General features: G+C 37.9%; 1 protein-coding gene across 2 annotated transcripts in view; it reads left to right on the top strand.

Annotated features, from left to right (window-relative positions):
* Positions 1-7029: 7029 nt before the first annotated feature.
* The window catches only part of LOC106879737 (ras-related protein Rab-5A-like), a 92990-nt gene continuing 75013 nt past the window's right edge, over positions 7030-25006 (top strand). For both annotated transcript variants that reach the window (XM_089341989.1, XM_089341990.1), the window contains exons 1-2: positions 7030-7115; positions 10450-10531. In XM_089341989.1, the coding sequence (XP_089198115.1) occupies positions 7060-7115; positions 10450-10531 (138 nt within the window). In that variant the 5' untranslated portion in view covers positions 7030-7059. The remainder of the gene's footprint in view (positions 7116-10449; positions 10532-25006) is intronic.

Raw genomic sequence — 25006 nt, 5'->3', positions numbered from 1 at the left:
AATAAATAAGTGGAAATCAAACCGGTGAGTGTGTTAGATAATACACTCTCCCCAAACAAAACAAAATTTGCTTCAACACATGAATTCACATAAAGAATCTTGCAAACCAGATACAAAGATGAAGTATATATATATATATATATAGATAGATACACATATATACGTACAAACACTCATGCACTCACGCATGTGTATATACATCATCCTTATATGCTTTTGTATGCATACATGCAATGTAATTGCAGCTGGCACTTCGTTTTTAAAGGCATATGCACAGAATGTGAAGAGAACAATCATCTCTCTTTCTCTCATTTTCACTCTAACCTTTTGTTTCTTCTCTGAATTAAGGGAAAAAATACATAAAGCAATAAAATGAATGCATAAATGAAAATAAGATAACATTTACTGCAGTCCTATACTTTATCTAGTTATTTAGTTAGCCGTAGAGTTAATACATCATCCTCAACATCGTTGTTGTTGTTGTGGTGGTGGTGGTGGCGATGGTGGTGGTGGTGGAGTTAGTTCTCCAGTTGAAATTTAGGTTGGCAGTTCTTGCTGATGTGGCAGAACAGAACAGTTTTAGCTGGAATATTAAAGCTTCTTGTTTAGAATTTGGCCATGAGGGCTACACCTTGAAGCACACTTTGGTAGAGCTAGTTGCCTTCAGTTTAGAATGTTTCCATGTTAAAACACTTCTGTTGTTATCATCACCACTACCACCATATCCACCACCATTTCCACCACCATTATTATTATCATCGTCATGGTTGCAGTGATTCTTGTCATCATCGTGCTCATGATCTTCTTCCTCTCCTCCTCCTACTCATCATCACCAGCACTACCATCACCACTACTGTCATCATCATCACCACCATTACCATCATCACCACTATCATCATCAAAACCATTATCATCACCATCAACACCATTATCATCATCATCCTAATCATCATTACACCACCACCATCAACATTATGATTATTCTATGAATCCTCAATACTATATTTCAGTTTGTCTAAGGTCCTAACATTGACACTCAGATCCAACCTCAGCAACTTCCTCCCATGTCTTCCTTGTTTCTTTTTTGGTGACACTGTCATGTTCATTCTCAATTCTTAACTCTGCTGGAATTTTATTTTTATATTTTACATATTATGTATTTATGAACCAGAATAGAATATCATTGTGAAGAGGGTGTGCCTATGGATCTTGGGTGGAATAAATACCACAAAAGACGTTTTTGTTGACACACCTACTTATTTGCAATTTCTCACCAGAACACCCACACTCGCACATAACAACTTGTACTACTGTATATACATACATATGCACACATACACACACTCATATATAAATTAAACTGATACAACATTTATTAAAACTTGTCTCTCTCATGTTGCCTTCTTTTGTGCTCATTGTCTCCTTTACACACACACACACACACACACACACACACACACACACACACACACACACACACACACATATTTATTTTCCAAATTTGTGTAAATGTGTATAGAGTAATGTATAAATTGAATGAATAAAGTTACAACATGGTCTGGATTTCATGTATTTTATTATTGTGTTTTAAAAACATTTTTTACAATATTGAAGTGTGTTAAAAAAATATTTTGTAATGCTCATAAAGTTCAATTAATGCTTTGATACGTTTGTTGTAATCAGATTTCAAAATGTATTTAACTGACAGCTGAGTTCTTGACAACTGTAGTAAAATGACTGACTTTTTCCATTTTATACCTTTTACAAGACTCCAACAAGCTGAATTTTTGGAATACGATTTTGACTAATCAGCATGCAGCTTAAATGTCATGGTTTGCTTGGCGCACTGATATTATTGGCATAGATCCTGCCCTTATTTTAACCAATTAGCTTGTGGTTTACATGTCATGGTTTTATGAATGAGCAAACTTAGTTGGTTTCGATTGTTTTTATTTCAATTGGTAGGAGTCTTCTGTAATTTGTTTATATTCATATGTTGAAGATATTTTTTAATCCACTAATCCTTAACTGGTTGTTATATTATTGTTGTTATTTCCATTTATAACAAGTGTGAGCATTTTAATAAAACGTTTTGCTTTTATTTTTCTTCCAACCCCACTTGTGTCATATACTTTGTGGAATAAAAATTAGAAACATTTTCTGACCACAACCAAAATACAAAGCTCACCAGAGAAAAGATGTTAATAACAGAAGAAATAATAGACAAAAAGGAATCTATTTTTTAGGGTCAGAACAGCAAACACCAGAGGAAGAAAAAGTCCAAGAAGAAACAATTGATAGAATAGACCCTAAAATTATTACTCTGTCAAAAAGAAATATAGACAGCGACAAACTTTAATTATTGATGAAAGGACTAAAATTCACACCTACACCTATAGTCAACCATCAGGAATTAGAGGAAGATATCCAGAACTTTTGTCGGAAACTATGACTTGTGGAGTTTTTATTGATAAAACTAATGAAAATGACGAATCCTTGGCGAAAAATAAATCAAAATTTAACCTGCCAAAAGGACAAAATATACATCTAGATCAATTCATTGATATCCTTTCCAGATTTCCACTGAGGCATAACATCAATGTCAGAACAAACATTTAAAAACTAGAAAAGTCTGCCCTTTTGTCTTAAAAATGACAACACAATTGTCATCAAACAAGCGGATAAAGGGGATGCCATTGTTGTAATGGATACGGAATATTACCGGGTTCTAGCTGAAGATCTTTTGAAAACTACAACATTCTACCGTGAAATACCCTCAAATATTGACCACCGCATCATGAAAAAACTTGATTATTTAGTCTTAAAACATTATAACTCTCTCACTCCTAATGAAAGGGACTATATTACCAATTTTAAGTCGAAATCCAGCAACTTCTATGGTGTACCTAAAATACATAATTCAAAAGAAATACAAAATGTTATAAAGGAACAAGGTAGTGAATATATAAAACTACTACAACCAAAAGACCTTAACCTAAGACCCATTATAGCTAGTCGAGCCCGTCCGACACATCGTCTGAGCAACCTAAAACATTATCCTAAAACCACTATGAAGTGACATACCCAGTTTCATTCAGGATGACATTGATTTCCTGTCACATCTGCTGAAAACAACTGAATCCACTTCATTGTTAGTTTTGATTTAACAAATTTATATACGAACATTCAGCCTCATCCTCGAAAACAATACATTCGTTTTCAATGGAAAAAATTACCTCCAAATTTGAGGCACAGCTATGGGGACACAATATGCTCCAGCTTTTGCGAGCTCAGTATTGGGATACTTGGAACAAAATCTATATTAAAAAAATTGAAGAAAACTATGGCATGAATTTTAGAAAACATGTAGCAAACACACGGAAAAGATACCTCGAAGATTGTTTCCTAATTTGGACCAAATCCCTAGAAAATCTGGAAGAATTCAACACCCTCCCCAACAAGTTACACCCCAGTCTCAAATTTACGAGAGAAATGAGCAACACACATTTACCATTTCTTGACATAATGGTAATTAAAAACAACACCACAACCACAACTGATATTTATTACAGAAGCACAGATACACACCAGTCCCTAAATTTCAAATCATGCCACTCAGCACTCGCAAAATGCAGCATCCTGTACTGTCTAGCCAGGAAATTTTGAACTATAGTGGATGATGCAAATACCAGGAACACACGACTTATAGAACTCAAAGGATTTCTGCTCAAGCAAAAATACCCTCTCCTACTTACAGAAAATAGCATACAATGAGCAAAATAGATACCTATTGAAGAACTTAGGGCAACATGAGAAAGACGGACCCATCAACGGAACACAATACCATTTCTAGTAACACACAATCCACATCACCAAAACATTTTTAACATCATTAAAACAAATTTGCCAATCATGAAACAAAGTGAAAAAGTAAAAAACTTTATAACTAATCAAACACATATCTTAAGCAAAAGGCAACTACATACTTAAAGAAACTATTAACAAAGGCAAAATTCAATATGATCAAACAGGATAGAACATTCACAGTATACAAGTGTAATGATAACAGGTTTGGAACATGTCAATACTTGCATACTGATAGATCCATTAGAACAAAACAGGGACAGATTTTCACAAATGTAGATATGAACTACAAAAGCAGAAATTTGATCTACTGCATTAAATGCCCTAATTGTGAGGAAATATATATTGACGAGACAGGGAATGCATTATCAGAATGCTCACAAATCCACAGACAGCAAATTGGGAACACTAATGTTCGCTAAATTCCATTGAGCAAACATATAGAAACATATGGATCCGAAAATGTTTCTAATTTTTCCTTTCCACAAACTACACGACACAAATGAGGTTGGAAGAAAGATAAAAGAAAAACGTTTTATTAAAATGTTCAAAACTCTTCTGAATGAAAATAACAACAATAATATAACAACCAGTTAATGATGTGGATTAAACAATATCTTTAACATATGAATATAAACAAATTACAGAAGATTCCCACAGACTGAAATAAAAACGATTGAAACCAACTGTTTGCTCACTCATAAAACCATTACAAGTAAAGTGCAAGCAAATTGGTTAAAATAAGGGCAGGATCTATGCCAATAATATCGGTGTGCCCAGCAAACCATGACGTACTGATTAGTCAAAACTGTATTCCAAAAATTCAGCCTGTTGGAGCCTTGTAAAAGGTACAAAAAAGAAGAAGTCAGTCATTTTACTACAGTTATGAAGAACTCAGCTGTCAGTTAAATACATTTTAAAATCTGATGATTACAACAAATGTATCAAAGCACTAATTGAACTTCATAAACATTACAAAATATTTTTTTAATGTTTAAACACACTTCAACATTGTAAAAAATGTTTTTAAAATACTATAATAAAAAACATGAAAACCAGACCATGTTGTAACTTTATTCCACAGATATATATAAAAAAAAAAATATATATATATATATATATATATATATATATTGTTTGTCATTGAAGAGTTTTAGACACATGAATAGATACCAATACTTAGGTTGTTTTTTTTAATATCTGGCACTTATTTTATTCATGTTTTTTACTGAACCACTAAGTTATGGAGATGTAAAGAAACAAGCACTAATTGTTTAGCACACACACACACACACACACACATACACACACACACACACACACACACACACACACACACACACACACACACAACAGGCTTCCACTCAGTTTCTGTCTCAAATTTAGTTACAAAGCATAGGTTGCTCTGGGGCTATAGTAGAAGACATGTAAAGTACATGCCAGTGACACATAAAAGGCACCTGTGCCAGTGACATGCAAATGACACCTGTGCCGATGACATCTAAAAGCATCCATATTGGTGATATGTAAAAGACACCCATGCCAGTGACATGTAAAAGCATCCATGCTGGTGACATGTTAAATCTACCCAGTACACTCTTTTGAGTGATTGGCATCAGGAAGGCCATCCAGTTGTAGAAATCAAGCCAAAACAGGCTGAAGTCTAGCGCAGCTCTCTGGCTTATCAGTTCCAGTCACACCATCTTACCCATACCAGCATGGAAAACAGATGCTAAATGATAATAATGATGATTTGCCCAAGAGCAAGTTTAGATTGAACTCCAAAACCATGTGGTTGCAAAGTGATCTTCTTAAACACACAGCTATGTCTGTGCCTAGAAGTTTAAAGCTATCATTTCTGGATGGGCTTGAACTACCAGTCTTAGTTAACAAACAGATGTGCTAATTGACTAAACTGCAAAGATGAAGATTTATCGCCTGTTTTCTTTGTACATGAATGGAATGGCTTATCTGTTGGAGTAGTTATTGTTGTTTAATCCCATGTTAACTCTAATCCAGCAGACCTATGTTGAAAGACATTCCACTAGTATCTATTTTGACTTGAACTTTTCATAACTATATCCAATATGGCCTCTCCTTTTGTAAGGTGATAGAATGCAATTTTTGAGGGAGATTTAGTTGCCATTTCTTGCAGAGCAAATAGCATATGAGAGACACACTTATTGGGTCATTAGAGCAATTTGCACAATTTATGTACAATCGCTTATTTCTACCACTAACAACTCATGTATAAAGATGCAGTCAGTTAATTACCTTTTTCAGAAGTAAAACCACTATGATAGTAATATGATTTGAGCTTCTAGCCTAATCATTAGTAATCCAACACTTTGATTTCACTGTCATTGTGCCACAATAACTTATATGTTTGCTTGATTTTTTTTTTTTTTTGTATTAATAGCACAGGCATGGCTGTGTGGTAAGAAGCTCACTTACCAACCACACGGGTCCAGGTTTAGTTACACTGCATGACACCTTGGGAAAGTGTCTTTTACCATAGTCTTAGGTCAAGCAAAGCTTTGTGAGTAGATTTGGTAGATGGAATTTGAAAGAAGCTCATTGTATATATGTGTGTGTTTGTGTGTATGTGTCTGTGTTTATCCTCTATCATTGCTTGACAACTGGTGTTGGTGTGTTTACATTCCCATAAGTTAGTGGTTTGGCAAAAGAGACTGATAGAATAAGTACCAGGTTTTAAAAAATGCAAGTTCTGGAGTTAATTCATTTGACTAAAACTTTTTGAAGGTGGTGCTCCCGCATGGCCGCAGTCTAATGACTGAAACAAGTAAAAGAAAAAACATGATAAATATAAACATTAATGTATTATGAACTTTTAGTTGGTTGATTGGTGTGTCTCAGATTCTGATATAATTACAAGTTCTTGGTTTCAATGAGTTGTGTATAAACACTGGAAAGAAATACAAGAAAATGAGTTGCAATTAACTGCTATGTTTTATTCAGCTGTTTGAAATAATGTGTCTATGTATGTGTGCATGCATATGTGTGTGTGTGTATGTGTGCATGCATGTTTGCATGCATACACACACACACACACACACACACACACACATACACTGTAAAGATGATGTTAATTATTGCAGACAATAATTCTTAAGAATATATGTTTGTTTGTTTTTTTTTGTTCTTTTGAAGGATAGAGGAGTTGGCAAAAGTAGCATGCTCTTCCGTATGACACTTGAACATTTTACTGGTTCCATAGACACAAATTTAGGGTAAATAAATATTTTAACCATTTTAAAACATCTTTCACTTCATGAATTATTTGCTGTGGTTTTAATGGAAAACATACTATATTTGATGGCATATAAGACATACTCTTTTGCATGTGTGTGTGTGTGTGTGTGTGTGTGTCCCAAAAAAATCTTAAAAGAACCACCCCTATGTGAAGTTGGGCATGCAATAAGCTTTAATGCACTAAAAACTGTTTTCCTGAATATGAGCTGATGAAATTGAAGTTTTTCTAATTTGGCCATGCATCTTTTATGCCATGAAATACAGTCCATTATAAGCACCAACTTGAGACACAGTCAAGCAACAAGCTCTTTGATGTTGGTAGTACTTGTTGCTCTTTTCTCTGTCAAAATTGGTGCTAAAACTATGTTTTTATTTTATTCTATACATTCTATATTTTGTATATATTTATTTTTTTTAAATTTAGGTTGTAATTTTGATTGTTGCCTTTTTTAATACATTTCAAATACATATTTATTTTCAAAAACCAATCTTGTAGTTGTTGTTTAGCTGCAGGTTGTTTATGATCAAACAGATATATGCTCAAAAAAATTCCACTCGCATCCAATCTTTTAGTAGGACTACATTATTCTGCACATCCTTCTTTTCCCCTTTTTAAAAAATTTTTCATGAGAGTGTAATTTAAAGGAGTTTGACTGTTATTTCTAGTAGACTGTATATTGACACAAGACCCAAGACTGTTGGTTATAGTGAAATGTTTTCTTTACTTAAGGTCCATTATAGACATGGCTGTGTGGTTAAGAAGCTTTCTTTGCACCCACGTGGTTTTGAGATCAGTCTCATTGCATGGCACCTTGGGAAAGTGCCTTCTACTATAGCTCTGGGTTAACCAATGCCTTGTGAGTGAATTTGGTAGATGGAAACTGAGAGAAGCCCATCATGTGTGTGTGTGTATCTTTAGATTTGTAATTATTCATTCCACCACTTAATAACTGGTCTTGGTTTTTTTACATCCTCGTAACTTAGCAGTTTGGTAAATATTATTAATAAAATTAAGTATTGGGATTGATTTGTTCAATGAAAACCCTTCAAGACCATAGTTGAATGACTGAAACAGATGAAAGATAAACGATGAGACAAACAAATTTGTTTTAGCCGAGGATTGAAACTGGATCAGAAACTCTGAGTTACCACATTATATGCTGTATATCCAGCAAGTGGTGGAATTGATTTTTCTTTTCTTTTTTTTTTTTTACTTGTCTCAGTCATTAAACTGCTGCCATGCTAGGGCACTGCCTTGAAGAATTTTCAGTTGAATGAATCAACTCCAGTACTTACATTTTGTTAAACTGGTATTTAGTCTATTGTTCTCTTGTGCTGAACTGCTAAGTTAGAAAGATCATAAACATATCAACACCAAGCAGTAGTGGGGGACAGACATAAAGACACACATACACATATATATATGACGAGTTTCTTTCAGTTTCTGTCTACCTAATCTACTCACAAGGCTTTGGTCAGCCTGAGACTATAGTAGAAGGCACTTGCCCAAAGTGCCACACTGAACCTTGAACCATGTGGTTGGGAAGCAAACTTCTTACCACACAGCCACATCTGTGTCTATTTTGTTTACTAGTCTTGATTTATTTCTCTAAGCATTCACTCCATGTGACTGCTTGAATAAATTTGGATGTAGCCTAATGAGAGAGACCAAGTGGATTGTGACATTATGTGGAATCTACTTTCTGGGAATATGGAGTGGTCCAAATGAATAGCCATGCTTGGTTGGGTGTTATTGAATCCTCCTTCTGGATATAGTGTCATTGGTTTCACATTTCTAATGGACCAATCAATGATTTATTGCATTTATAGTGCTGAAAGTGATAGAGAGTGTTTGTAACCCCATGCAGAACAAATATCAATGAGGACGCTGTCCCAAAACACCAACTTTTCAGTTTTCTTGCCAATCTTTACAACCTTTACTGATTAACATTGGTGAAATATATATTTGCACACACATGTGAATGCACGCACGCACATGCACACACACACACACACACACACACACACACACACACACACACACACACACACACACATTTTCTGTGTTATATTTCACTTACAAAATATTGCTGAACCAAGGCTTTGGTAGAGGATACTTGCTTGAAGTGCTGCTTAGTGGAACTGAACCCAGAACAAGATATATATGAAGCAAACTTCTTAACCACACAACCAATGTTTAGGCCCATGTTGGCTGGATGATTTCAGAAATAACAATAAGAATATGCAAGATCATATAGTAAAAAAAGAAAGTTGGAATGTTTGGTTTTGGTTTCAGCCCCACTATGCGTCACCTTGGGCAAGCATCTTCTTCTGTAGCCCCAGGCCAACCAATGCCTTGAGAGTAGATTTGGTAGATGGAAACTGTGTGGAAGCTTCTCGTGTGTGTGCTTTTGTGTTTGTCATCCCCTCCCCCACTGCTTGGAATTGGTGTTGGTTTATGTCCCTGTAACTTAGTAGTTTGGCAAAATAGACCGATAGAATAAGTACCAGACTTTAAAAAAAAGTTCTAGGGACTATTTGTTTGACTAAAATCCTTCAAGGCATTGTCCCAGCATAGTTCTGTCCAGTGACTTAAGCAAGTAAAAGATAAAAGCTAGACATTAAATAACAGTTATTGAAGCCTTCATCATCATCACAATGAAGATGTGTTTGGAATCTTTGGATTCCTGGTGGAATATAAATTCTCCACAGAATCTTCCAAAGCATTATGTACAATGCGTTTTTTCACTTGATTCTATGTCATGCCCTGGTTCCTTCAGTTATTTTTCTTCTCTAGGTTCCAATGCAAAAGCTTCCTTACTCAGCACTAGTATGCATAAATAGTTAATTGTTTGACCTATCAAGGAACCAAAGTCTCAATCAATGCATGGCTAGTGCTACTGATATAGTTTGATAAATGGGGACAAGTAGTGGTGGTGGTGGTGGTGGAACTGTTGATTATGTTGATACTCTTCTACTTGACTAGTACTTTATTGAACCCCATTAATGTTCACCATTAAGGGTTATCTCCAGCCAGTTCACTTCTGACACACTTTTTGTCCTTTACATCTTTATGGCTGGAGATATGAAAGTCATATGGTAGAAACTTTTTATGATCAATTTGTTTCACGTAGCCATTGCCTTCAAACCAACAACTGTATGATTTTATAAGGTAAAATAATTGAAAGTGTAATACTTTCCCTTCTCAAAAATAATGATTTTGAAATTAAGGTTTTTCCTTTTTATATCTAGTTAAAAAAAAAAATTAAAATGCTTAATTTATATTGTGTTTTCTCTTTTTTATTATTTCAGTTCTAGTTTCTTATCAAAATCAATCCAGTTAGATGGTACTACATACAAGTTCCAGATATGGGACACTCCAGGACAAGAAGGAGTTAGTTTTTTTAATTATTTTTTCTATTTTGATTCTTCTATTTTATTTTGCAAATACTTTGTTATATGATTCAGCATTTGTTAACAATTTCATGTATAACTGTTTTAAAATCATTTATGTTTAGCATCTTATGAAGCTGAATATTTTAAAGAAATGTTTCTGAGTTGGAATGTGTTAGTGTCTTATAGAGACAGAAGGCTTTTAGGGAAAGCAGTTTCTTTAGCTCATAAGCATAGCCAACCTCACAAACTTCACTGTATGACCACCAATAACTACCACAGATTGTTTTGCCTTATTTTACTTTTGTTTTGTTTTGTTTTGTTTCGTTTTTTCTTTCTACTCTTTCATGACCATATTTCCAATTATATACACTGTTTATATCATTCTATTAATATCATAAATATTTGAGAACTTTGCAGAGTTTTGAAAAATAGCTTTATTTTTCATCATTATGCTATCATCATCATCATCATCATCATCATCATCATCATCATCATGATTTAACGTCTGTTGTTCATGCTGGCATGGGTTGGACAGTTTGACCAGGGCTGGCAAGCTGAAAGGCTACACCAGACTCCAGTCTGATTTGGCTTGGTTTTCTATGGCCAGATGACTTTCCTAATGCCAACCACTCTGAGAATGTAATGGATGGCTTTACATGGCACTGGCACAGGTGCCATTTATATGACACCAGTATCTGCTATGACTGTGATTTTACTTGGTTTGATGGGTCAAGCATGACATAATGCCAAGGTCTTGGTCATTCGTCATTGCCTCCGTGAGGCCCAACCCTTGAAAGGAGCGTTCCTCATGTCACCAGTATTGGCTGCTTTGCTTGACAGGTCTACTCAAGCACAGAATATTGCCAAAGGTCTAGGACACTAGTCATTGCCTGTGTGAGGCCCAAAGTTCAAATATCATGTTTCAACACCTCACCCCATGTCTTTCTGGGTCTACCTCTACCATAGGTTTCCTACACAGGTAGAGATCAGCACTTCTTTACACAGCTGTCTTTGTCCATGTGCACCACATGACCATATCAGTGCAGTTGTATCTCTTGCATACCACATCTGATGCCTCTTATGCCCAACTTTTCCCACAAGATGCTTACACTCTGTTATACATGCACACTGACATTGCACATTCAGTGAAGCATATTGGCTTCATTCCTTTCAAGTCTATGCATGGCCTCAGCAGTCACAGCTCATGTTTCACTGCTGTGTAGCTTAGCTGTTTGCACACAGGCATCATACAATCTACCTTTCACTCTGGACTTTGTCCAGCCTATTCTTATTCTCACAGCTATGCTCTTAGAGCATCCACCTCTGCTACTAACTTGGTCACCTAGATAACAGAAGCTATCTACTACCCTTAGCTTACCTCCATGGCAGTTGAGGGAGTCTATTTTCTGTATTTTTTCAGTGTTTATTGTACCTGTGCATCTTCCACACACAAAAGCTAGTTTCCTTCTTAACCTTCCTCTGATACTGCTGCACCTCTTACGTGTCCATAGCTTGCACTAGGTGCATCTTATGGAGTTTCTACCTACACCTTTTCAATATATCAAGCAGGGCCATCTACCTGAGGGGATTTGTGATTTGTCTGTCTTCCTACTTACTAAGACCTTGGTTTTTGTTTGGTTAACTCTAAGGCCCTTTGATTCTAGACCTTGCTTCCATAACTGAAACTTCTCTAGTTCTGACAGTGATTCAGCTATTTCTGATTGAAAACAAAAGCTTCTTAAATAAAATTATGATGGAAGGTTTTAACTTAAACATTTTGATAGCCTTTAAAATCTCAAGCACTTCTCATATCATGAAAACAAAATCACAACAGACCCCTGCCACTAAACATGACCAATACACAGCTAGCTCTCTCAGTCACTCCAAATACTGGGCCTCACTATCCTAGAAGACCTTTCCTGGTGAAAGCATATATTTAATATAGCTAGGACTGCATCTCAGAGATTGGCCTTTCTCTTCTGGGTCAGAAAATATTTTAACAGCCAACACTTACAGACACTCTACAAGTACTACTCCTATATCTGGGATGGTGCTGGTGCTATGCACACACACACACACACACACACACACACACACACTAGACTGCATGTGTGTATGATATTGCATGATTCACAGAAAAATATATACACAAACTTATGAATACACAATCCCATGGACTAAGTTTGGCCCCAAAATATGTGAAAGTATGTGGAACTCCTCAGTCATATGCTCATACTCAAACACAACAAAATGGGTAATGCAGGTGTGTGTGTGTGTGTGTGTGCACATATTCTGTATGGATGTGCATATATGTATGTATTTATATGTATATTTTAAAATTTGGACATGGCCAGGTCTAATGAAAGAGAGATAACAAGTAGGAGTTGTTGCCCATGATGATGACGATGATCAACATCATCATCATCATTGTTTAACATCTGCCTTCCATACTGGCATAGTTGGACACTTTGACAGGAGCCAGCCAGGTAGAAGACTATCCTAGGTTACTGTGTCTGTTTTGGCATGAGTTTTATGGCTGGATGCCCTTCCTAACACTAGCCACCCTGCAGAATGGACTGAGTGCTTTTTATGTGGCACCAAGCACAGATGAGGTCAGTTTTAGCATGGTTTTTACAGGTGGATCCACTTCCAAATGCCAACTAGTTCAGTGTGGGCTGGATGTTTTTTTATGTGGCACCAGCACTGGCAGGATCACCAAGTAACTAGCAAGACAAGAAATTTTGAGAGGGGAGGGGACATTGGAGGAGTGTAAAAGTGAGACAGAGGTAGAAACAGGTATCTTGCATGGCGGTGGGGAGGGGCATTGGAGAAGGTGATCTTGTGTCAGACAATGAAAGGTTAGAGTATGACAGAGAAACAGAAAGTCAGAAACAGGTGTCTGCTATAGAGGAGATACATGGTTAACTGACCAGAGAGAGAGAGAGAGAAAGAAGAGAAAAGAGGACAAAAACAGATGTGCTGATGTAAAGGAGTTACTTGGTTATCTAGCCACAGTGAAGAGCAAGAGAAGAGAGTGTTATCAAGAATGAAGGAAGAAACAGGTGTGCTGCTGTAGAGGAAAAACATGGCTACCCATCCAGAGGAAAGAGCAAGGGAAAGAGAGAGAGGGAGTGAGAGAGACAGCAAAAGTGCAAGACAGAGCAGGAGAGAGATGGTGGTGAAGTGCCAGGGTATACTCACAAGTGATAAGGATCAGAGCATAGATATGATGGTAAAGTTAGGAAGAGAGAGATAGATGGTGGCAATTGCTAGGACATGCCCTCAAGGTATGGAGGTCATAAAATATATGGCCAGGTATTGCCTAGAAGGTACAAGTAAGGAGTGGGGATTGCAGTGGATGATGAGAACCTGGGTATATAGGTGTGTGTATGTGTGTGTGTACAGATTCAGGTGTGGCTGTGTGGTAAGAAGCTTGCTTCCCAACCATATGGTTCCGGGTTCAGCCCCACTGTGTGGCACCTTGGGTAAGTGTCTTCTACTATAACCTTAGGCTGACCAAAGCCTTGTGAGTGGATTTGGTAGACAGAAACTGAAAGAAGCCTGTCGTGTGTGTGTGTGTGTATATATATATATATATATATATATATATATATATATATGTGTGTGTGTGTCTGTGTTTGTCCCCCCCCCCCCCATCTCCACTACTCAACAACCAGTGTTGGTGTGTTTATATCCCTATAACTTAGCAATTCAGAATAAGTACCAGGCTTAAAACAAAAAGTACTGGGGTCGAAATATTTGACTATAAATTCTTCAAGGCAGTGCCCCAGCATGGCTGCAGTCTAATGACTGAAACAAGTAAAAGATAAAAGATAAGATACACACACACACACACACGCACAAACACAAACACACACGTTTTGCAAACAACTTGCACATGTAAGTGCTACCAGTCGAAAGCTCCACATACTGGAAGCCAGCAAGTGTATGGGGGTCATCAGGAGATACTACACACCATAGTATCTCAGGATTTCTGACCCTGAGTGTTGATTGATCAACTAAACCTGGCTCATCGAATTCGTGTGAAAGTGGCTGTGTATTCCATATATATACATTATGTGATCAAAAGTGTCTGGATGCCCTGTGAAATGTGTGTTTATCATAAAGGGCAACACAGTAGATCACAGAGGGCACCACAGCACTACCATTTTCCATGTGCAACACATGGTCAGCAATCTCAGTAGCTAGCAGACAGTGCTAAGCAGCAGAGCGGGATGCTCTGTGGAACTAATGGACTTTCAACATGGTCAGGTGGTTGGGTGCCACTTGTCTACTAAGCCTGTATGCAACATTTCCACCCTCCTGAACGTCCCTAGGTCCACTGATTCTAAAGTAATTGTGATGTGGAAACATGAGAGGATGTGTATAACCTCCCTTGGGCCAACCTCCCTTGTTAACCCTTACAGACTGTCAAGAGTTGGAGAGGGTCATATAGCATAATTTTCTCTCACCCCTCACTACCATCACACAAATTCCAAACTGCGACAGGATCTACTCCAACGACTATAATAGCTGTTTGGCACAAGGTGTGGAAGCTTGGTTTCCCTAGAAGAACAGCTGCCCAATGCCTCCTTGCATGGTGTGAAGAGTGTCAAAACTGGACTATAGAATAGTGGAAAACAATTGTGTGTGGTAGCAGGGAATTGTACCAATGTGCCAGAAGGGAGGCTAGGCGACAGGTTTATTTAGCCAGAGGGGAAGCAGATAAGGAAAGATTTGCCAATGTTCTGCGCCGTGAGGACCAAAGACTCGAGGTATTTCGGGTTGCAAGACAGTGTAGGAGAGAGAATAGTGATGTTGTAGGAGAGAAATGTGTTCGCATGGATGATGGTACGCTTGCATTAAATGAGGATGCAAAGAAAGAGGTCTGGAGATGCCACTACGATAGATTGCTTAATAAAGAGAATGAATGGGAGAAAGAGAGCCTGCCTTATGTCGACCCAATAGAGGGACCAGCTATCCGAGTTGATAGTACCAGGGTAGATAAAGCAATTAAGAGTATGAAGACCGGGAAAGCCCCCGGCCCATCAGGAATCACTGCAGAGATGCTCAAAATATCTGGCAGTGTTGGCTATAGCCTAGTCACCCGTATTACGAACCAGGTGATACACGAAGGAGTCATACCCTATGACTGGTGTAGCAGCATCATAGTCAACTGCTACAAAGGTAAAGGGGACGCTTTAGATACAAATAATTACAGAGGCATCAAGCTGTTAGATCAGGTTATGAAAGTTACAGAGAGGGTCATAGCCCAACTAATTAGGGAGCGAATCAATTTAGATGAGATGCAGTTTGGGTTCGTGCCAGGTAAAAGCACTACTGATGCCTTATTTCTAGTGAGACAGTTGCAAGAGAAATACCTAGCCAAGGATAAACCTCTGTACCTGGCTTTCGTTGACATGGAGAAAGCCTTTGACAGGGTCCCCCGATCCCTTATCTGGTGGTCAATGAGGAAACTTGGGATAGAAGAATGGCTAGTGAGAGCTGTGCGAGCCATGTACAGAGATGCGGCCAGTAAGGTGAGGGTTGGAAATGAGTACAGCAATGAATTCCGGGTAGAGGTAGGGGTCCACCAAGGTTCCGTCCTCAGCCCCCTATTATTTACCATAGTCCTCCAGGCAATCACAGAGGAGTTCAAGACAGGTTGCCCCTGGGAGCTCCTCTATGCTGATGACCTTGCCCTAATTGCGGAGTCACTATCAGAACTAGAGGAGAAGTTTCAGGTGTGGAAGCAAGGTCTAGAATTGAAGGGCCTTAGAGTCAACCTAGCTAAAACCAAAATCCTAATAAGTAGGAAGGTAGATAAAACACAAACCCCTTCAGGTAGATGGCCCTGCTCAGTATGTAGAAAAGGAGTAGGTAGTAACTCTATAAGATGTACCCGGTGCAAGCTATGGACACATAAGAGGTGCAGCAACATCAAAGGCAGGTTAACTAGCAAGTTAGTTTTTGTTTGTGGCAGATGTTCAGGTGCAATAAAGACTGCAAACAAACAGGAAACAACTTCTATCTCATTCCAGGGTGAAAAACTAGAGGTAGTCGATAGCTTCCGCTATCTGGGCGACCAAGTTAGTAGTGGGGGTGGGTGCGCTGAAAGTGTAGCTGCTAGAATAAGAATAGCCTGGGCAAAGTTTAGAGAGCTCTTACCCCTGCTGGCGACAAAGGGACTCTCACTCAGAGTAAAAGGCAGACTGTATGACGCATGCGTACGAACAACCATGCTACATGGCAGTGAAACATGGGCTGTAACTGCTGAGGACATACGTAAGCTCGCAAGGAATGAAGCCAGTATGCTCCGTTGGATGTGTAATGTCAATGTGAATACCCGTCAGAGTGTAAGTATCTTGAGAGAAAAGCTGAACATTAGAAGCATCAGTTGTGGCGTGCAAGAGAGACGATTGCGCTGGTATGGACATGTGGTGAGAATGGAGGAGGATAGCTGCGTGAAAAAGTGCCACACCCTAACAGTTGAGGGAACCCGTGGAAGAGGTAGGCCCAGGAAGACCTGGGCTGAGGTGGTGAGGCAAGACCTTCGTACATTGGGCCTCACCGAGGCGATGACTACGGACCGAGACCTTTGGAAATGGGCTGTGCGTGAGAAGACCCGGCAAGCCAAGTAAGATCGTTGCCAGTGCCCCTGGACTGGTTCTTGTGCGGGTGGCACATGAGATGCACCATTTTGAGCGTGGCCGTTGCCAGTACCGCCTGACTGGCTCCTGTAGGATTTTCGAGCGAGATCGTTGCCAGTGCCCCTGGACTGGCTTGTGCGGGTGGCACATAAAAGACACCATTTCGAGCGTGGCCGTTTTCGTGCGGGTGACACGTAAAAGCACCCACTACACTCTCTGAGTGGTTGGCGTTAGGAAGGGCATCCAGCTGTAGAAACTCTGCCAAATCAGACTGGAGCCTGGTGTTGCCATCCGGTTTCACCAGTCCTCAGTCAAATCGTCCAACCCATGCTAGCATGGAAAGCGGACGTTAAACGATGATGATGATGATGATGATGATGAATCACAGTACACAATGTTGTGATCTGATGGTAGTGCGTGGGTGTGACGAATACCTAGTGAATGATATGCACCAGTCTGGATAGTGCTGACTGTGAAATTCAGCGGTGATGGAGTCATGTGTAGTCATATTTCTCCTGGAGGGGGCTAGGCCCCCTTGTTGCCTTATGTGGCACTATCACAGCACAAGCTTACACTGACATTTTAACCACTTTCATATTACTTCCCGTTGAAAGCCAGTTAGAGGATGACCGTTGTGTCTTTCAACATGACCGAGCACCTGTCCATACTGCAGGGGTTGTAGGGGTTGGTTTGATGACAACAACATCCCACTAATAGACTGGTCTATGCAGAATCCTGATTTAAATTCCATCGAATATCTCTGGGATGTTTTGGAATGCCAACTTCATGCTAGACCACATTGACCCACATCAATACCCTTGCTCATTTCGATGCTCTGCAAAGAATGGGCTGCCATTTCCCAGGAGACCTGCCACCTAATTGTTTCAACCACATGGAAGGTTTTAACTTAAACATTTTGTTCGTCTTTAAAATCTCAAGCACTTCTCATATCATGAAAACAAAATCACAATAGACCCCTGCCACTAAACATGACCTACAATGTGTGGAAGCTATCATCAAGGCTAAGGGTGGGCCAACACCATATTGACTGCCACTGTTCCCAGTGGAGAGTGGCCCAAATTTGTACTTCATTATCAGGTGGGTGTCTGGATACTTTTGATCACATAGTGTGTATATATATATATATATATATATATATATGTGTGTGTGTGTGTGCTTAATGTAATTCTAAGGCAGAATCAGTATAAAATTATGACAAGAGTGGACCTTTATGTTACAGACACAATTCATCTGAAGTGCTTCCATTCAGACAATTATCACCTACCCACAAGGTATTGTGATATTTGATCAAGATGTTATGCAGTGGAATTAAAATCAAGACCTCATGATTGCTGCATCTGTCTACATATATAAATAAATAAATGTGCAGGCACAGCTATGTAGTTAAAAAGTTCACTTATGAACTATATGGTTAGAGGTTCAGTCCCACTATGGTTAGTTGGTTGGTATTCTCTACCGTAACCATTTCTTCAAATTCTGTTGATCAATACCTTGTGAGTAAAATTGGTAAATGGAAACCGAAGAGGATTGTTATGTATGTGTGTGAGTGGGTTTATATTTGTCTTTGTTTTCAGTATGTCTGCTGTTGTTTACTTACAGTCTGCTGTTGTTTACTTGCAGTCTGCTGCAAAAGAATCTTCAAGCTTCTTGAGATTTCTTCGCATGTCACACTCTGTAACCAAAAGCTTCACAATTTACGTAAATGGTATTGCTTGTTTCCAGTTCTCTATGAAAACATGTTGAAGCTGATCATTGTTTGATACTCCGGAGGGGGAGGTTATTACTTCGCTTGATAACAGGTGAGGGTTGAGATCAGGAAGAGGATCCAGCCATAGAAAAGTTTGCCTTGTTGTCATCTACCTGATCAATGCAAGCATGGGAAAAGTAAACGTTACTATGATGATGATGAGCATACACATAAACACACATCCACACACGTTTGTGTATTGCTATAAATATGCTTAGTGTTTCAGATTATCTGTTAGTAAAATAGTGTGAGTTTTATGGCACTCTTAAATTCAGAACTTATCTTTTATGTTTCTTTAGCTTCTACTTCTTTTCCCTCTCTTTCAGTCGTTTTCTTCCTTCCTTATCTCCTCTGTCTCCTCCCCTCTTGATGAATCAACATACAATAATAAATTTCAAAGTGCTTAAGACTCCAGCACCCTCTCTATAAATATCTCTCAACTGACAGAGTGGGCAGTTTGGCATTAAACAGCTCCTTATTTACTATTTCTAATGTGGCTTCTGCATCAAGAACTACTACTACATAATAATAATAATAATAATAATAATAATAATAATAATAATAATAATAATAATAATAATAATAATAATAATGGTTTCAACTTTTGGTGCAATGCCAGCAAGTTCAGGGGAACAGGTAAATTGAATACATTGGCCCCATTGCTCAAGTGGTACTTATTTTATTGACCTCAGAAGGATGAAAGGCAAAGTCGACCATGCCAGAATTTGAACTCAGAATGTAAAGACCGCTAAGCATTTTGCCTGGCATGCTAATGATTCTGCCAGCTTGCTGCTTTTATGGTAATAAGAATAACAACAACAACAATCATATAATAACAATAATAAAAACTATTCTTTCTAACTTTTGGCACAGAGCCTGAAATTTTGTGGGAGAGGATAACTGATTACATCAATCCCAGAGTTCAACAGGTACTTAATTTATCAACCCCAAAAGGATGAAAAGCAAATTCAATTTCGGTGGAATTTGGATCCAGAATGCAAAGCCATTTTGAATATGGCAAAGAAATTTCATCAACAATGTTTTGCTCTTTTGTTGGATTGTAACCCTTTAGGTTAAGCACAACCTTGACCACAATTATTGCAGAATATTGTTGGTAATCCCAACATAATTGACCTTGCTGTAGTTTCTCTTTCTTTCTTCCTGTTGTTTCACCCTATTAGACTTTGTAACGTTTATTCCTTCCATCCTTGCCCTCTCCTCGTGTTTGTGATCAGTTGCTGTTTTCTCTCATGCAGTTTCACTCAGGCCATCTACTTCATTTGATGACTTCATCATAATGAAGTTTCTGGGCCCATCTTCTGCAGCTTCCATGTGAATCATATCCTAATGTCTGTACATATTATGTACCCCCACCAAGCATAATTGTGATTGCATCAGTATAGACTCTGCACTAGACATATTTACCCTTTACTGGACATTTTGATTAGAAATGTTCATTATAGATTGTAACAAGCATAGGTGACAGCTCATCAGCTTTTTTCATATGGTGACAATACAGTTTGTAAGTTTAAGCAGAACATAACAAACAAGATAGTACTACTGCTCAGTGCATTTTCTTGATAAGTTTTATGCCATATTATTTCCACAATCAGTTATTGAACTTCTCAAAAGTAACTGTAATTGTAACCAACCAATTCTATCTACATCCAGGCTGTTGCCATCAGAAATTGTGCTGCCTCAGTATATGATCTTTTTCACTATAGGGACTGATTTGCACTCCCAGTTTAAGTTAGAACAACACTTCAGTCTTTTTCACATTTACTGACAGGTTAAAAACCTATACCGTGCATTCAAAATGCTGTGTAATTTTCTGAATATTTTAGCTACTAGGACTCTTAGGTTAACAGTAAAAAGAAGTTCATAAATACACCCTCTCTTTCTCCTCTTTTTATCTTTTATTTGTTTGAGTCATTAGACTGCGACCATGCTGGGGCACTGCCTTAAAGAATTTTTAGTCAAATGAATCAGCCCCAATACTTTCCTTTTTTTAAGCCTGGTACTTATCCTGTCGACGTATTTTACTGCACTGCTAAGTTACGGGGATACAAACACACCAACACCGGTTGTCAAGTAGTGGAGGAAGGGACACATACACACGGTGCAGTGAATATATTGTTGTCTAAATTACGCAAAAATGAAAATAATGCTGGCATCTCATTTTAACAGATATATTTACCTAAATTACATAAAAATATCTTGAAATACTAACAAGTAAATTTATTCAATAAAATCCCCATTGGCTTCAATCACAGCCTCCAGATGACTTTGGAATCTCCTGCAGCTCTTCTGGATGGTCTCCTTGTTTAAATTGGTGAATGCTGTCATAATCCTTGCCTTCAATTCGTCTTTGGTGTCACAAGGAGTTTTGTTGCTCAACTGCGCCCCACATAATTATCAAGGGGGGTTGCAGTCTGGGGAGTTAGGTGGCCAGATGTCAGGTCTAATGTGATCGCAGAAATAGTCTGACAGCCATGACTGGGTTCTCCTGCTTGTGTGGCATGGTACAGAGTCCTGTTGCCAGACAGAGGATCTTCCACCAGCCAGCCTCTTGAGCCAGGGCAGCACTAACTCCTCCAGGCACTTGATGTAGGCCTCTGTGTTGAGTCTGAGACCATGTAGGAAGATGAATGGAGGCATAATGTCACATCACTAGTGATCACTCCAAATATCATGATGTTGACTGGATGTTTGATTTTTATCACTCTTGGTACATGTTTTGGGGAAACAGTGAGCCAACTGTTCTGTGTGTTCACCATCTGTTCATATTGGAGCTTCTGGCGCAAATGCCAAGCAGTACAGCATGTTGATTTCAAATTTCTAGCAGAGTGAATTGCATCATGGGGCTGTTTTTCTCACAGATGGTGCCCAACTGACCCTACTAAACTGTGTAGATGACAAAATTAAAAACAATGTGCATGCGTGAAATTAAATTTTTTAATTTGGTAACAATTTACACATCACACCCTGTATATATATATATATATATATATATATATATATATATATATATATATTATATATATATATATATATATATATATATATATATATATATATATATATATATATATATATATATATATATATAGAGAGAGAGAGAGAGAGAGAGAGAGAGATAGATAGATAGATAGATAATAACAACAAATGGAGCAAAATGAATGTCGATGAAAGTTCCTTTAATTCCTACATATATGTTTCGAAGCAAGTGAGGGCCATTTCACAAAAAAAGAAAGGGTTGCTGGAATCATCACTTGTTTCTCATCAGGGAGATCATAATAAAACATGTATTAGCAAGACAAAAACGAAATGATGGGTGAGAATTGAAGGACCAAAAATGTAGTGTATCAATGCAAGGTAACTTCCAACACTGATGTCACATATTATGTAGGTAGCTCATCGACACAGATATCCAAGAGAATCTCGAATCATTATTCGTCGTTTAGAGATAGAAATAAAGCTAGCACCACTGGCCTAAGTAAATTTATTTGGGAACTGAAGGATTGCAATAAGCAATTCTCTTTGGAATGGTCTATACTGGCCACCTCAGTGCCCTATGATAAGGGGAGGGAATTCTGCCCTCTTTGTAACTTAGAACTTTTTTATATCCTGTTCTCCAGGAATCGCCTAGTTAACCAAATCACTCAGAGAGCGTACCGCTGTCAGCACTTCAAGAAACATACCTTCCTTTATTACAGCTAGCTCCATCATTCCCACTAGGTTAGGCTCCAAGCAGTATTTTTATTATAGTTATTATATATTTTTTTTTTTTTAACCAATATCCTATGAATAATTTCCACTTCTTCTTCCACCACAACTTGCCTTTTCCCCTTCTATAGTTGATTAATTTTTTCCTTCCCAGTAATTACAGCTAAGGCTACCTTGCATCACCAACTGCTTAGCCATAGATCTGACCTTCTCCTTATGAGCATGTGTTTTGTTATTATTATTATTATTTCTCAGCTAACACCCTATACTTCGGTTTTACACTGATTAACGCAAACATAAGGATATTAATATATAACAGGGTAATGATATTTCTTTATCATGTTTATGCTCTTCGCTTTAAATCAGTGTGTTATTAATAGTATTATTTTTTATAGCCTTAAACAAAAAACACGTGTGTTTTGGGGTACATATATGCATACGTATGTTTGTGAGTGCATGTGAGGGTGGGCGTGTGTGGGTGTGTGAGTGGGTACATGTGTGTGTGTATGTGTGAGTATGTTTATGGGTGTATACTTGTGCATACATACAAGTGTGTACAAATATATACAAATGTGTGTATATGCATGCGTGCATATGTAGGTATATGCGGGTGTGGATACTTGTATGTTTGTACATATACAGGAATGTAGGTATAGATACAGGCACGTATGTATAGGTGAGCGTGTATGTACATATGTGCATGTGGAGGTTTCTGTATGGGTGTGTATGTGTATGTGTGTGGGTATGTACACATGGGGGTGCGCATATGTATGTGTGTATGTGCGTACACGCACGTGTTTGTACATAGGTGTCTGCATGCTAGCAGACACATATGTAAACATTCACTTTAATTATCTCCCCTCACCCACCCGAATAACTCCTTGACCACAACCTTTAGCATCACATCAATAACACCCTCCCTTTATATTTCTATGTAAACTAGCGTTCTTATGCCTACAGCCCATGGAATAATATCGGTGACCCCGTCATAACTCTATGTAAACAAACCTTCTAACAGTCACTGACCATGTAACATCTCAGCTCGTAAGTTACCCCATCATTTCGTTTTTGTCTTGCTAATACATGTTTTATTATTAATATACATAAAATAATATATAATATGTAAAACATATCCCTTCAGAAGAACAAGGTGTGTTGAGGAGAGTTGCATTGTGTGCAAATATAGTCCTGGTGCCAACTGCAAAGCCAGAAATGTGGTCTACAAAATAAGCTGTATGGATGGTGAGTGTAAAAACAGAAACACGACATACATAGGTGAAACGGCAAGAAGTTTGGCTGAGCGTGTAAACGAACATTGGAGGGACTATAATAATCAAAAACAAACCTCGGTGCTCTACCAGCATGCCAAAGAACAACATGGTGGTGTACTGGACAGAATTAGCATAGAAATCCTGTCTAGACCCCCCAGGTGACGCATTGTTGCAACAAATACAGGAGTCGGTCCTCATAACTGAAACGCAACCAATTTTGAACACCAAATACACGTAGATGAGGGCCTTACAATTGCCCATGGTTGCATGTGTTGTTCACACATATGATGCGGAATATGAACGTAAATAAATAAATTTAAATTTTAAAAAAAAAATATATAAAAATAAAAAAAAAAGTCTCTATCTGATCGGATATAAATGAAATTGTTACAAACACACATATGGACGCACATACTTACATATAAGCACGAACACATAAGTGCGAGCACACATATGAGCGTGCACACATACGAGCTTGCACACACTCACATGCTCATACCGAACAGTTTCGAAACAACGCCAGATCATACATTCAAAATAAATGGAAGTGGAGAGACAAGTTACTGAAGAGATTGCAAGAGTGCAATGAAATAATTTAACAAAAACTATATAAATTAATAAAGGACTGAACCAGTGCGTGTGTTTATTACTGGCATAATGCCTCTCCCAAGGTTTAATTGTAATATATAATATAATATAATATAATATATATATATATATATATATATATATATATATATATATATATATATATATATATATGTATATACAATACAGGTTTCTTCAGTTTCTCTCTTCCAAATCGACTCAAGACTTTGGTCAATCCAAGGTTTATGTGGAAGATACTTGCCCAAGGTGCTACACAGTGGGACTGAACCCAGAAACATGTGGTTGGGAAACAAGCTTCTTACTACACAGTCATGCATTTTTTATTCCTTTCATTTCCTTGATTTACTCTTTGTTTTCTTTCTTCCTTCTCTCTTTATTTTTCTCTTATTTTCTTTCTCTTTCCTCCTCTTCTCTCTTTCACTCTTCCTTTGATATATATCCATTTATGT

This window comes from Octopus bimaculoides, chromosome 25 (assembly GCF_046866305.1).
Source record: "Octopus bimaculoides isolate indiv1 chromosome 25, ASM4686630v1, whole genome shotgun sequence".
NCBI lineage: Eukaryota > Metazoa > Mollusca > Cephalopoda > Octopoda > Octopodidae > Octopus > Octopus bimaculoides.
Note: the sequence above shows the minus strand (reverse complement) of the source record. Positions and strands in the feature narration are given on the sequence as shown.